General features: G+C 38.4%; 1 protein-coding gene across 1 annotated transcript in view; it reads right to left on the reverse strand.

Annotated features, from left to right (window-relative positions):
- Positions 1–919: 919 nt before the first annotated feature.
- Positions 920–12918, reverse strand: part of LOC140137980 (uncharacterized) — a 114199-nt gene continuing 102200 nt past the window's right edge. The window contains 1 exon segment of the mRNA XM_072159811.1: positions 920–1601. Coding sequence (XP_072015912.1) covers positions 1433–1601 — 169 coding nt within the window. The 3' untranslated portion in view covers positions 920–1432.

Raw genomic sequence — 12918 nt, forward strand, 5'->3', positions numbered from 1 at the left:
TACAAAAGATCCACTTTTTTGTGGGTAAAACTTTCAAGGATGAATTCACAAAAATCTTTGAAGGATAAATTCAGGTCCATTTTCTAGCTCCCTGCAACTCCAATGAATCCTGGCTACAGGTCTAGTTGAACCCTGCACCAAATCTGTTTCTTCTGGTGACAGGGCATTTGCATGTTCCAAGAAAGTGCTGGCAGTGCACACTCAAAATAGTAGCCTTTTATGCTTTCAACAATCTCCTGAAAGCACATCTTTCACAGGAGGCATATGAGCAGTTATGTGTTGAGCTCCAGCGCCAGTGGTGTAACGTAAGTCAGCCTATTGAGGAGGGGATGGGAATTCAGTAATTCCTGTGGGATTTTCTCAATGGATTGAGGGGATATGTTCCTCCCATGCCCCTATGATGCTACGCCACTGTCCTGCGCTTAAGAGCATGCTTTATGATTTTGGCGCTATATTAATGATTATTATTATATTGATTGATTGATTAGTTTGACCTCAATGGAATTTAATGTGAAAATTCCAGTCATTCAACTTTAAGAAAATATGGTAAAAAAATCTTATTTGGGATTTGCATCTTTCCGTAGGCCTGTTTTAGACTGAAAATAGCCATATTTTGCTTCATTTTAAACATTAAAATTGCACATTTTTGTGCGCTTCGCATGAATTTCTCCTGGTTCCAGGGTCAGAAGTTTGCAAGAATCTAGCTGGGGTGGGGTGAATGACCATATTGAGATGTGCTGCAAACATTTACGGCCATTGGTGTATCAATGGCCCCTTTTTTAGGCCAATTTTGGTATAATTTGTTTACGGAACATTTTGGGAAAAATTGTAAAGACTTTGCAATTTTCAGCCAATTTAACTAAAAATTATGATTCTTGATATACTATATCAAGAATCATAATTTTTTGGGGGTAAATTTCTTTGAATATTGGTATATCACTCATGCACTACAGACCACAATGGCCTCATTCCAGTGGCATAGTTCAATAACCTCAATTAAACAATCATAGTGCTAAATTTGACCTTGAAGTTGCAGAGTTTGAGTTTTTGTATCCAAATTTTCATAGGTCATTCAATGAATGTACAAATGTACTGTGCCCTAATAGAAGACAAGCATGTTGTGGATCTTAGTGTATGGATGGGTCCACTTTCAAATTGACAGCAGCACATCCCTACCCAAACCAAACTTTAGTCCCCCCCCCCCACACTGAGCCTAGAAACAGAATTCTATGAGAATCTTTAGAGTATGTCCCATTTTTAACAGGTGTAGAAACGTAATATATTGATGAACATCTATCCAGATTCTCACAAATCTAATTAGGAGAATCTTTTGGATGGATGGATTCTGAGATCCTAACCATGGTTTTTTAATAGGCAAGGCCAACAAAATATAATACATAAACATCCTTGTCGCTATTTGAACTGTGACCTTTCATCTCCTTCCTTTCCTTTCTTCTCGTGTCTTTCTTTTACTTTCCTCTCGTCTTCTCTTGGTCATTGGGTTCCTTGGGTCAAAGATATCGAAAGTGTCGGCACCCTCTATGTTGGCGTCTTTGGCAAGGACTGGGCCATGGTCTTCAAAATGCAAGGAGTGTACTGCCCTGTGAAAATGAGAAGAAAAGAAAGAGAAACAATGATATGTTAATAAGCTCATTAATATGCATAATAAAGTGTTGCCTTTTTCCTTTTTGACATCTTTAGTGATGACAGATGGTATATCGATGGATCAAAATTTCTTTAAAAAATGGTATATTGATGGGCCCACTTTCAAATTCTCAGCAGCACACTCCTACCAAAACCAAACTGGAGTACCCCTGAGTGACCTACCCTGTAACAGCATCAAGATAATTATGAAAGAAACAGAAAGATATACAAATGAGCTCATTAATATGCAAATAAAATGTTGACATCTTTAGTAAGGACAGAATCATGCACTTCAAAATGTACAAGTGTCCTACACTGTAACAAGATCAAGGAACAGAATGATATGCAAACCAGCTCATTAATATGCAAATAAAGTGTCAACTTTCATCAAGTTGGTATCTTTTAATAAAAGTCTATCAGAACACTATTACATATAAATGATTTGGGGTCCATTTCACTAAACTTTACGAAGCTGCATAAGTCTGGAAATTACGATGAGTCGTAAGTTCCATATCACTAAACTTACTTATGAACTGTACCCTTTGTAAGTAAAAGGGATTTAATACAGGGACCCTTCGTAAAGTTACGTCAAGTATTGGGTATTCGTAACTTTATGAATGGTGCATTGAGTTACGAAGGGTTAAACGTTTAGTGAAATGGACCCCTGTTTGCTTTTTTCACCCATTTCTGTGAATAGGACATCCTTTACACCTCAGAGGTTACCCTGATATGTATTAATTCTAACATAGACCAATCCAACAAAATCCAACAGCACAAAGCGACTGCAAGCATTGCATTAGGCCTACACATCATCCAATTGCGCAATGATCCAAACAGACATGACGAAAACATTGGCTCGGCAATGCTCATACTCAAGGCTTGCTATCCCTGGTCTTGTCCTCCAGTGTCCACAACACCTAGGTTTCATTATCATTGAGGCATAGGACTTTTTATTTTTTCGGAGAAGAGCAGGTAGGGCAACTGCTTGATTATAATTCTACATGTTCATACTACATATTCTGAAAATTTCAGAAAATTCGCACGAGTCCGTTTTTTTAAAATCACATTTTTGTTCCTAAAATGGGGGTTAGAGCGCCCTCAACGGGCACTCTCTTCATAGGGCTACATGTAAAGACCAGTTATAGACAAATGACCCTAAAATAAAACGGACTCGTGCGAATTTCCTCAAATTTTGCATATCATGTAGATTTAACATCTGGAATGTAATGCAAGTGATGTTGTTGCTGCTCTTCTAAATTCATTTTTAAAATGTCCGCCCCAGACCAAGGTGCAAGGGCAGTTTACTTCATTAAATGATATATGATGTCTGTATTTTAATTAGCACTGTGTTAGATCTTATACTTCCCCCAAAATTGTTTTTGACGACGTGGTTTACCCATTATACATGAAATAAATGTACACTTTATACAAGACCTGTATTCTGCTCAAATCTCATGTTCTGTGAAAAGGATGTCCCCCAATATAATTATACATGCATCTCTGGGGTTTCCCTGACATATGCCGAACCCACTGGTCAATAATAATGTCCTTCCGGTCCTTCTCATGTGCATGATATCCTGTGGCGTAGCTGGGGGGAGGGGGGGGGGAGGGGAGGGACAGGGGCAGAGTGTTGGCAAAAATTATTTGTTAATGAGCTTCTCCAGTCATTTTAGCTCATTAAGTTTGTATAAGATACAAAAAAAATATAAATTGGTATATTTTGAAAACCATATGTCCGATTTGCTTCAAACAAAAGGCATATTGATAAGTGCGGTTTGCTCTTCTTAATTAATCTGTTTAAAACATGCTTGGAGCACTTCCATAATGCCTCCAATACCACCTTAAGCAGCAAACCTAACAAGATCTGCAATCTATTTGCATTTTACTCAAATTTCACTCTGTTCTGTGAAAAGGAAGTCCCTTACTTCTGTTTTACTTCATATTTTACACCTATGGGGTTATCCTGACATATGTTGAGTCCCCTGGTCAAATCATGCCATCCTTCAATCTGTTACACACATGATGTCAGATATTAAGCATCAGCCCCAAATATTATACATGAATTAAATGTACACTTAACAAGATCTGCAATCTATTTGCAGTTTACTCAAATTTCACCCTGTTCTGTGAAAAGGATGTCCCTTATTTCTGTTTCATTTCATATTTTACACCTATGGGGTTTACCCAGACATGTTGAGTCCCCTGGTCAAATCATGCCATCCTTCCATCCCATATGAACATGATATCAGAGATTAAACATCAGAGCCATTAAACATGAATTAAATGTACACTTAACAAGATCTGCAATCTATATGCATTTTACTCAAATTTCACTCAGTTCTGTGAAAAGGAAGTCCCTTACTTCTGTTTTACTTCATATTTTACACCAAACGGGTTTACCCAGACATGTTGAATCCCCTGGTCAATAAGCATGCCCCCTTCTATCCTTTGAATATGAACATGGTTAAGCATCAGACCCATTTTACATTATTAAATTTACACTTAACAAGATCTGCAATTTATTTGCATTTTACTCAAATTCCACCCTGTTCTGTAAAGAGGAAGTCCTTCATTTCTGTTTCTTTTCAAATTTTACACCTATGGGGTTTACCCTGATATACCACAGATCAGAATCATATACAAACCAATAGGACTATATCCTGATATACTGCGTTGTGTTTAGTTCTGTAATTAATATTCAAAATAATTTTCTTTTCATATTCTAAATATTTTGCTTACATAGTTTTTTTTTAATCGCCATTTGGTTTTAATAATATGAACTACTATTCTATTTTACAGGCCCATTCAGTGATCCTGACCAAAGTGTTATAAAATTGTGTATAAAAAGTGAAGGATGTTAGCACATCTATGCTAAACTAACAAATATGCAAAAAACCCTGAATTTTGATGATTTTCTGGATGAGCGAATCACTGAGTAGAGGTCCTGCATGTGATGTGGTTAGCCACAAACATGGCCGAATATTCAACTCTGTTCAATAGAAGCAAATCATTATCTCTAACATACACACTAGTTAACTCCACAGAAAATACATGCTTGCACCACAGCCCGGCACAACAGGTGGATCGCTATATTAAATAGACTGCATTACGGCTGGGTCGCCGGTTCAAATCCTTTGTTTGAAGCCAATAAATAAAAGCTTGCAGGACCTCTATAGGCCATGAAAGAATGGCTACTCAATTTTAATGAATATATTATTCATCTCATTAAACTATTCATCTGATTAAACTATTCATCTCATATTTGGGAAATCAGTTGTAATATTTCTTCATATCAAAGTATCAATATCAATAAAAAAACAACACAAATATAGCGGGTCTGAAACCCAGTCAGTCTGAAACCCCGTCAGTCCGAACCACCGCTAGTCCGAATTTTAAGCTTACCTAACGCTAACCCCAACCCTAACCCTAACAATTCAGACTAGCGGTACAATATAGCAATAGCATATTTCTGTATCTGAAACTCTTCAAAATATTGTAACAAGAAACTAAATAATATCGTCTTTGGTATCACTTACCATGATTGGATCGGGGATTGGATTATAAACATAAATTGAGAAATGGATACCACCTGGACAGGTAATATGGATGCATTTATAGAAGACCCCATTTACACTAGAATAAAGTCGCACATTTGAATTTGACCTAGAATAGGGTAGAAATAAGATCTCTTGAAGCAGGGGCAACTTCTTTTGGAAATTACCCCAGGTCCATGTCTTGTTTATGAACCAGTGGCAATTTCACATCAGCTAGGGGCAAATGCAGAGCAAACACGAATATTATGCTGTTCTGAAGATGATTTTGCCTTAATAATGTTGGGCAAGTTTCAATCAAACTTGCCCCTGGTCATGAAGAATCTGTGAATCAATTCGCTCAAAGATTCTTGTAAAACATCAACCAGGCGAATCCATGTGGATTCCCTAAACATTGAAAGCTTACAGTAGTTAGAAAGAAAAAAAAGGTACCAAGTTTGGCTCCTGGTTTGACTATACTTCATTTTTTAAGCATATGAACCCTCAAAATGGTGAATTATGGTATAATTTACTTCAATCATTAATAATTTGAACAATAATACTGATTTGAGAGGGCATTTTAATAGCACAAACAGCCATCCGTTGTGTGCAGATCGCCAAACCGGCCATCTTCGATGACTAAATCAGACCGATAGAGGGCTTTTTTCAATTTTTTTTCAGCAGGAGGCGAATCAAGGATTCTCACAATTCTCTTGCGAGAATCCAAATGGTTTCGCCCGCACTACCACAAATTTCTAGGCCTGAAAATGAGACCTATATTTGCAGCACATTCTTGTATGGTCATTTTACATTTTACAGTATCCCCCTATCCCATCCTAATGGTCCCAGTGGCATTATTGGGTGGTGGGAAAGAGTGTCATTCCCCACCCCTCCAATTGAACCAATAAAGTTGAACTGAACTAAAACTATCTGGACCAAGCCAAGCCAAACCATTAATGCTCTCAGCAATAACAGGAAGCAGTGTTTTACATCCAGAAGGAAACAGTCAATATACAATTATTAATACAATCCTTTCTTATACCACGGTCCAAGGAGCTAATAATGATATTTTTGGGACCAGGGTCTTAGCTAGGACTTGACAATTGCCTGTCAGTGTCAATTTCACCAAAACTGCATGTTCAAAATTTGTCCCTGAAAGTAAACCAAAGTCTCCTCTGGGGTTCAGTCTGCTGCAAACCAAAGTTGACTTAACTTTGCTTCTCCTAAGTCGTGTTCACATTTTGAGTTACACCTGGCGTAACTTATGCTAACATTGATAAAAATTCCACAAATATTTGCGCTACTCCTACCGCGTGTCCACACCTAGCCTACTCCTAGCACTACGCCGACCAGTTCCACCAAGCATTCACTTTTGGTCAGCGTAAACATCAGCTACAACTTCCGGTGTTTCTGTGACTTTTTAATGTAATGTCCGACCAACAAAAGGTCAAACTTACACCGGGTGCCATTGCAACTTACGCCTGGTGGAGATTACAACCAGCTTGCTACTCCTGACTTTAGTCAAGAGTAAATCGTCGGACGTACGCCTGGCGGAACTTACGCTGACCATTGTTCACACTGCCACTACTCCTGGCAGCGCCTACCGCTACTCCTAGCAACTTGCGCCGACCAAGTTCTGCCGGGCGTACGTCCGACAATGTGAACACAACTCTAGTCTCTTTTTATACAAAAATGCACCTACCCCACCACCAGTAGCATATCAGGAGTGGGACCGAGAACCCCCAGAAAGCTGTTACCAGGCTAGCAAGCTCCATCTACTGGGCAGTTTGATTTTGGGCTAAAATAAGGCAAAATTCAGAATGTTCACGATTGTGCTTTGCATGCAAGCACAACTGGGCCAAAGTGATGCCCACTGACAACTGATATCACTACCTACCACTAGTCTAGTGGTGAAACATCACCACCATGTGAGTAAACCATCTAAGTGACATAGCTGTTACAAATATAGTACGCCTATAGCTTCATTAACTATTAATTGTATTCACAATATTTTAACACAAAAAGAAAGTGGGTGGTTTATACATGCACATTATTTTGATTAAGTCTTTATATTTTATTTGAAAATATAGCATTTAAGAAGAATCTCAAATCACAGCGCTTGCAAGCATTCCAGGTGAACAAAACATACGGTACACAAAATCCTCTCAAAATCAAAAGACACCTTTGGCTTCTTGTACTTAAAACTTGGGTGTATCTTAAGAGAATACCAAACAAATCCCAACTCTAATTCCTAACCCTAACTCTAATCCAATTAGTATTTTGTGCTCTCTTACACTAAGGATAAACCTAAACTTGGACTAATTAAGTCAAACTCTACCATTTTAAGGTGGTATGATAGTATTCTCAGTAACAACAGGAAGTACTCTTTTACATTCATACGGAAACAGTAAATGTACAATTATTAACAAAAGTTTCAGGGACAAAGAAAAATCTGTGTCTGGTTATAGGGAGGAGGAAGTGAGAAAAATCCAATTAAACTTCCTTGACTTAAGATGTGGTGTTATACCTATGCAGTAGAGATTGAATTTAATTGTCTTAAATTGTTTAATTGTGATGACATGGTAAGTGGTGTACAGGTGCTGGTAGCATAGAAATGGCTCATTCCAGGTGAAATACATACACCCCCTATGGAACTTGGAAGACAAGAACTTATTCTTAAACTCTTGAGAACGTTCCTGCAATCTCATTGGTTCTTACCCGTGTGATATGACACAATATCACACGGGTCAGCGCGTGTGCGTCGACGCGATACGCGTATTCGCTATTTGGACCAATCGGAGGCGCACAGCAACAACGGGACTGATCGATTTTAAGCCCTGGGTAATTCCTTGCAAAATGAAGGATTTAATTTTGGCACCAGAAACAAATTTTACTTAAAATAATGATGTCGCCCGTGTTATATGAGACAATAGATGCACTCCAGGGGCTAAAACCAATACCTTTATTCTCTAAATCTTACATGCAAGAGGTGAAGATTTAAACTGGAACGGCCAAATGAAAGTACAATAATTCACTTGAATCAGGCAACTTCCAAAAGGGCAATTCAGTGGTTTTAAGACTTGAGAAAATTCACTCAATGGGCTATTCCAGTTATAATCCATACGCCCCCTATGCCTGGAAGACATGACAATAATCTCCAACATAGGGAGTGTGAATGTGTGTTCAAATGGGATTACCTGAATGGGTGAATTAAATTCATACCCCTCCTGCCCATGGAAGACATGACCTTAATCTTCTACAGAGAGTGTAGATTTCAAATGGAGTCACCCATTTAGGTAACCACATTTGAAATTCCCATGTCTTCCACAGGGGGTGTATGTATTTCAACTGGAATAGCCCAATAAAAGTCAAATTTAATTAATTCCAATCAGGCAATTTCCAAAAAGATAATCTGTAAGTGTTTTTTAGACTGAGAACATTCACTCAATTTAGTGGCTTCTTTTTTTACCATACCCGATGGAAAGCCCAGTGTCTATATGCAAGCAGGATTTTTTAGGGGGGGGGGGGGTTCCAAAAATTGCCAAAATGTCATTTCCCCCTCAAAAAAATAATTGCTTGAATGCAAAAAGTGGAATTCATTCCCCTAAAATTCGAATTATAAAATGAAAAAGAAGTCCCTTCATGTAAATTTTTCTTCCTAATTTGGACCTTTGAAAGTTTTGGATACCCTGAAAAGCAGACTTTTTTTTGAGTGGAAGAAAATTGATGCACCAATTGCCCTCCAATTGTTCCCATTTAAGGTCAGCACAACACTAGCACTAGAGTAAAACTCTTTAGGTCCCAAATTAAAACAAACCTTATGGAAATGTACACTTTACCTCTTAGTTTGGATTTAATTCTTGTTTCTATTTTTCTCCCTTCGCTTAAAATTAACTAATCTCTTAGCATTTATACTATATTAATATACGTGAGCATATGTTATGAAATCTTAATTTGTCTTACACTTATATTCTGCATGTTCATTATTCATCTTTTTTTTCTGCTTAGCTCTACATTAATGGTATGAAAGAGGGTGGGGTGTTTGTATGTATGTAATTGTTTTTTATTAGATAAATTATGAAACTTAGGTTATTAGGTTAAGGGGGTGTTTGTTCAGGCCTTTTTGGCCTTCTGAGCATCTCCTCATTCAAATGTGTATGTTTTGCTGTTATTGTATTGTTGTATTTTGAATGAAATAAAGATGATTGATTGATTGATTGATTGACACATGCTCAGTCTGATACCAATGCTATTTTATGTCACTCCAACGTCGCTTTGCGCTCGCCGCCGCCAATGCTCGCAATTGGGGCGTCGCGATCAAATGTTTTAGATTTCTTGAAAAACATTCTTAGAACATACTGGCTGGTGTTTGCTGAGAAGGTAGAGGCCCATGAGGTAGATGACTAGGATGGCACGCTGCTGGTTGGAGGGTATAAGGGAATGGGTGATCAGGGAGTCCCAAAGGCAAGAGCTGTTAATTGCCCAAAATGGCCAAAATTGGCCTGACTTTGCATGAATTGCAGAAAAAATGGGGTAAGGGGTCTTGACATCTGGAAGCCATCCCTGGACTCAGTTCATCATCCAAAATGGTCTCCTTTTCGATGGCATAGTTCAAAACTGCTATTTGACAATCAGTGCTCATTAAATCTGACCTCAACTTATGGAGGATGAGTTTTTGTATCCACTATATTCGAATGTCATTTAATGAGTCTACAAACATATTGGGGTTAAAGAACTGTGTACTGACAGATGAGCATGTTTCACATCCTAGTGATTGGATAATTTGTAGATTTGTTTGGCAGGGTTGCCAAAACCCCTATATTGTAGCCCAATTGGGTGACTTTTGAAGATTCTTCCTGCAACTTTATCCACTGTTTCTTAGTGAAAAAGAGGGACAACTTTTTGACATTTGCAATTCCATGTCCAATAGAAAACCATTGGTTAAGAGAGACTAGAATTATGCAATTTGAAATTAAGGTAGCCTCACAACTAAGGTATGCAAATGAAGTGATTAATATTCATAAATGTACAAATAATATGTCAAAAACTAAACAACACAAAAGGTGACTATACTATATCATCCTACCAAGTTGATTGCATGTAGGCTATAGGGTGAATTCATGATTTTACTTCTGCACGGACAGACAGACAGCCAAACAACCATCTGCACCATAACATAAGCACACACAACATTTGTGTTGTGGGGCTAAAAACAACTACGAGGGGGTATCCAAAAGTTTTTGACATCACCCAGAAGTAAAGGAGCTGTATCGATGAAATTTTGTCAGTGTAATTACTGGTCCTTATGTACATTATGGTGCAAAAATGGTCTCATAAGTATGTTTACTTTCTTTACAGGTGGCGCTAGATGGGCAGTAGGCGCATAACCTTTTCATGATTAAGATCCTCCACTTTCTTGAGTTTCTTCACTGTGGCGCATCATCCGTAAGTGATGGACGCCCACTTCTTGGCTCATCTGTGAGGGACATGTGGCCAGTTTGGAAATTCCTTTTTCAAAAAGCAGCAATGCCATATGATGGGCAATCATCACCGTAGATGGCTTTCATTTCATCATAGATTTTCTGAGCATTGAAGGCCTAACCCTTCAAATGCAGGAATTTAATCTCACTGCATGCCACAATTTTCACCATCTTGCAGGCTATGCACCTACTGCCCATCTAGCGCCACCTGTAAAGAAAGTAAACATACTTATGAGACCATTTTTGCACCATAATGTACATAAGGACCAGTAATTACACTGACAAAATTTCATTGATATAGCTCCTTCACTTCTGGATGATGTCGAAAACTTTTGGATACCCCCTCGTATCTGCACCATAACATAAAGCCCACACAACATTTGTGTTGTGTGCCGAAAATTAGGAACCTTTTCATCGATTTGACCACAACTTGGGCTGAACATTTCTGGAAACACCAGTGTTTTGTTGCCTGAGTAGCTACAGGTGCATATACTGGATGTGGTCAGTGCCTCTTGCATCTTGTATAATGTCCAATTTCCTCCATTAATAAAACCAACACAGGTTATAATTTGGGCTCAAGTATAGTTGACCTACATTACAACTCAGGGTCATAAACTATCCGGGGCAAGTTTTCTGTGTGTAGTGCTATTCGGAGTGGGGGGGGGGGGTACTCTCGCCTCAAGTGCTACCCATCCACCTGTCCGACCACCTATAATATGCACCCTAAATGTTGTATCATCACTGAACATGATAACTAACACTACTTTGGGGCACTCTCTCTAAATGAGTTATTCCTGTTGAAATCCATACACCCTATGGAAGACATGACCTTAATCTCCTGCGTACACAGGGGTGTAGATTTCAAATGGAGTCACTCATTCCAGTAACCCCATTTGAAATTTGCACTCCCTGTGCAGAAGATTAAGATCATGTCTTCCGTATGGATTTCATCTGGAATAGCCAAATCTTGTGCTGTCCACATTAGAAGTGAAACGATAGCATTCTGTCCACCCCTTCAGGCGGCACTCTTGCTACGCGCTTGCCAACTTTGTGAAGGCTACATACTATGGCTGTTGAGCATGCCTGTTGAGGTGCGATGACCTGGCAATTTCTTTTAAATGATTCTTAGGTTTATTGGGATAGTACAAGGAAGTTGTAGGCTCCTGTGAACAATTTTGGTCATTTTGTACAGGCATTTTAATGACATTATTTCTTTGAAATTTGGCCAAAATATATATTTGTGTTCCTCCAAACAAGTTTTCCCAAAATCTCCAAACTTGATTACAAATACAGGTGTTGCCAATTGTTGGCATATTGAGCCCAATTTTTGGCATATTGAGGCCAATTATCTTCATTTGGGTCGCACTTGATTGCAGTCTTTATTACCCTTCATAATTAAAGAGTCAAATTGGTCTATTCCAGTTGAAATCCATATCCCCTATAAGACATAACCTTACTTTTCCATACAGGCAGCATGAATTTCATTTGAAATCTATGGATACCCCCTGTGTGAGAGATTAAGGTCACATCTTCCATAGGGTAGGCTAGCTCACTTAACACACTATAGATGGCGCTATTCGTCCATAGGGAAGTGGAATGTGCATGTACGGTCCAAAAATGGCTTTACTGTGGGGCTCAATGGAGAAAATCACTAAAAATTAATTTTGACAACCAAAACCTAAGTAATGTTGACTTATGTTGGTACTGGCATGATACTGGATTCATAAACTATCACATAGTGCAATCCATGTTCCACCAAGTCGATGCTCGATTAGCTCAAAAGCAATTTGTGTGTAAATCAAGACCATCCAAAACAGCTTTCTTACAGTAAAGAATAGGAGGTCATCTGGGGTCACATACAGTAGTGTGCATTGTACATGTGCCTGCTGTCACAATTTCACACACAAAATTTTGGGCAATTTGATGACACTATCTTTGTCTGTAACTTCAAAAGTATATGCACTAGAAACATGATTGACCCCTTATTGTTTAGGTAATTTAATTCTCTTTCAGCTAAAAATATTGAACTTCAAAATTTGATGAACATCCCTACATAGGGGGTGTATGGATTCCAACTGGAATAGCCCATTCCTGGGTGCAGCATACAGCACATAATATCAATGAGGAGATTAAGTCAATTGATGCAACAAGGCAAGTGGAAATTCACTATTAAACTGGCAACTTCCTCTATTGCTCATTGTAAATAAAGTTTCATTTCATCGAATATTTTCCCAATTTTTTGTTGCAAACTTTATAATTACCCC

Source organism: Amphiura filiformis, chromosome 2, assembly GCF_039555335.1.
Source record: "Amphiura filiformis chromosome 2, Afil_fr2py, whole genome shotgun sequence".
NCBI classification, from domain to species: Eukaryota; Metazoa; Echinodermata; class Ophiuroidea; order Amphilepidida; family Amphiuridae; genus Amphiura; species Amphiura filiformis.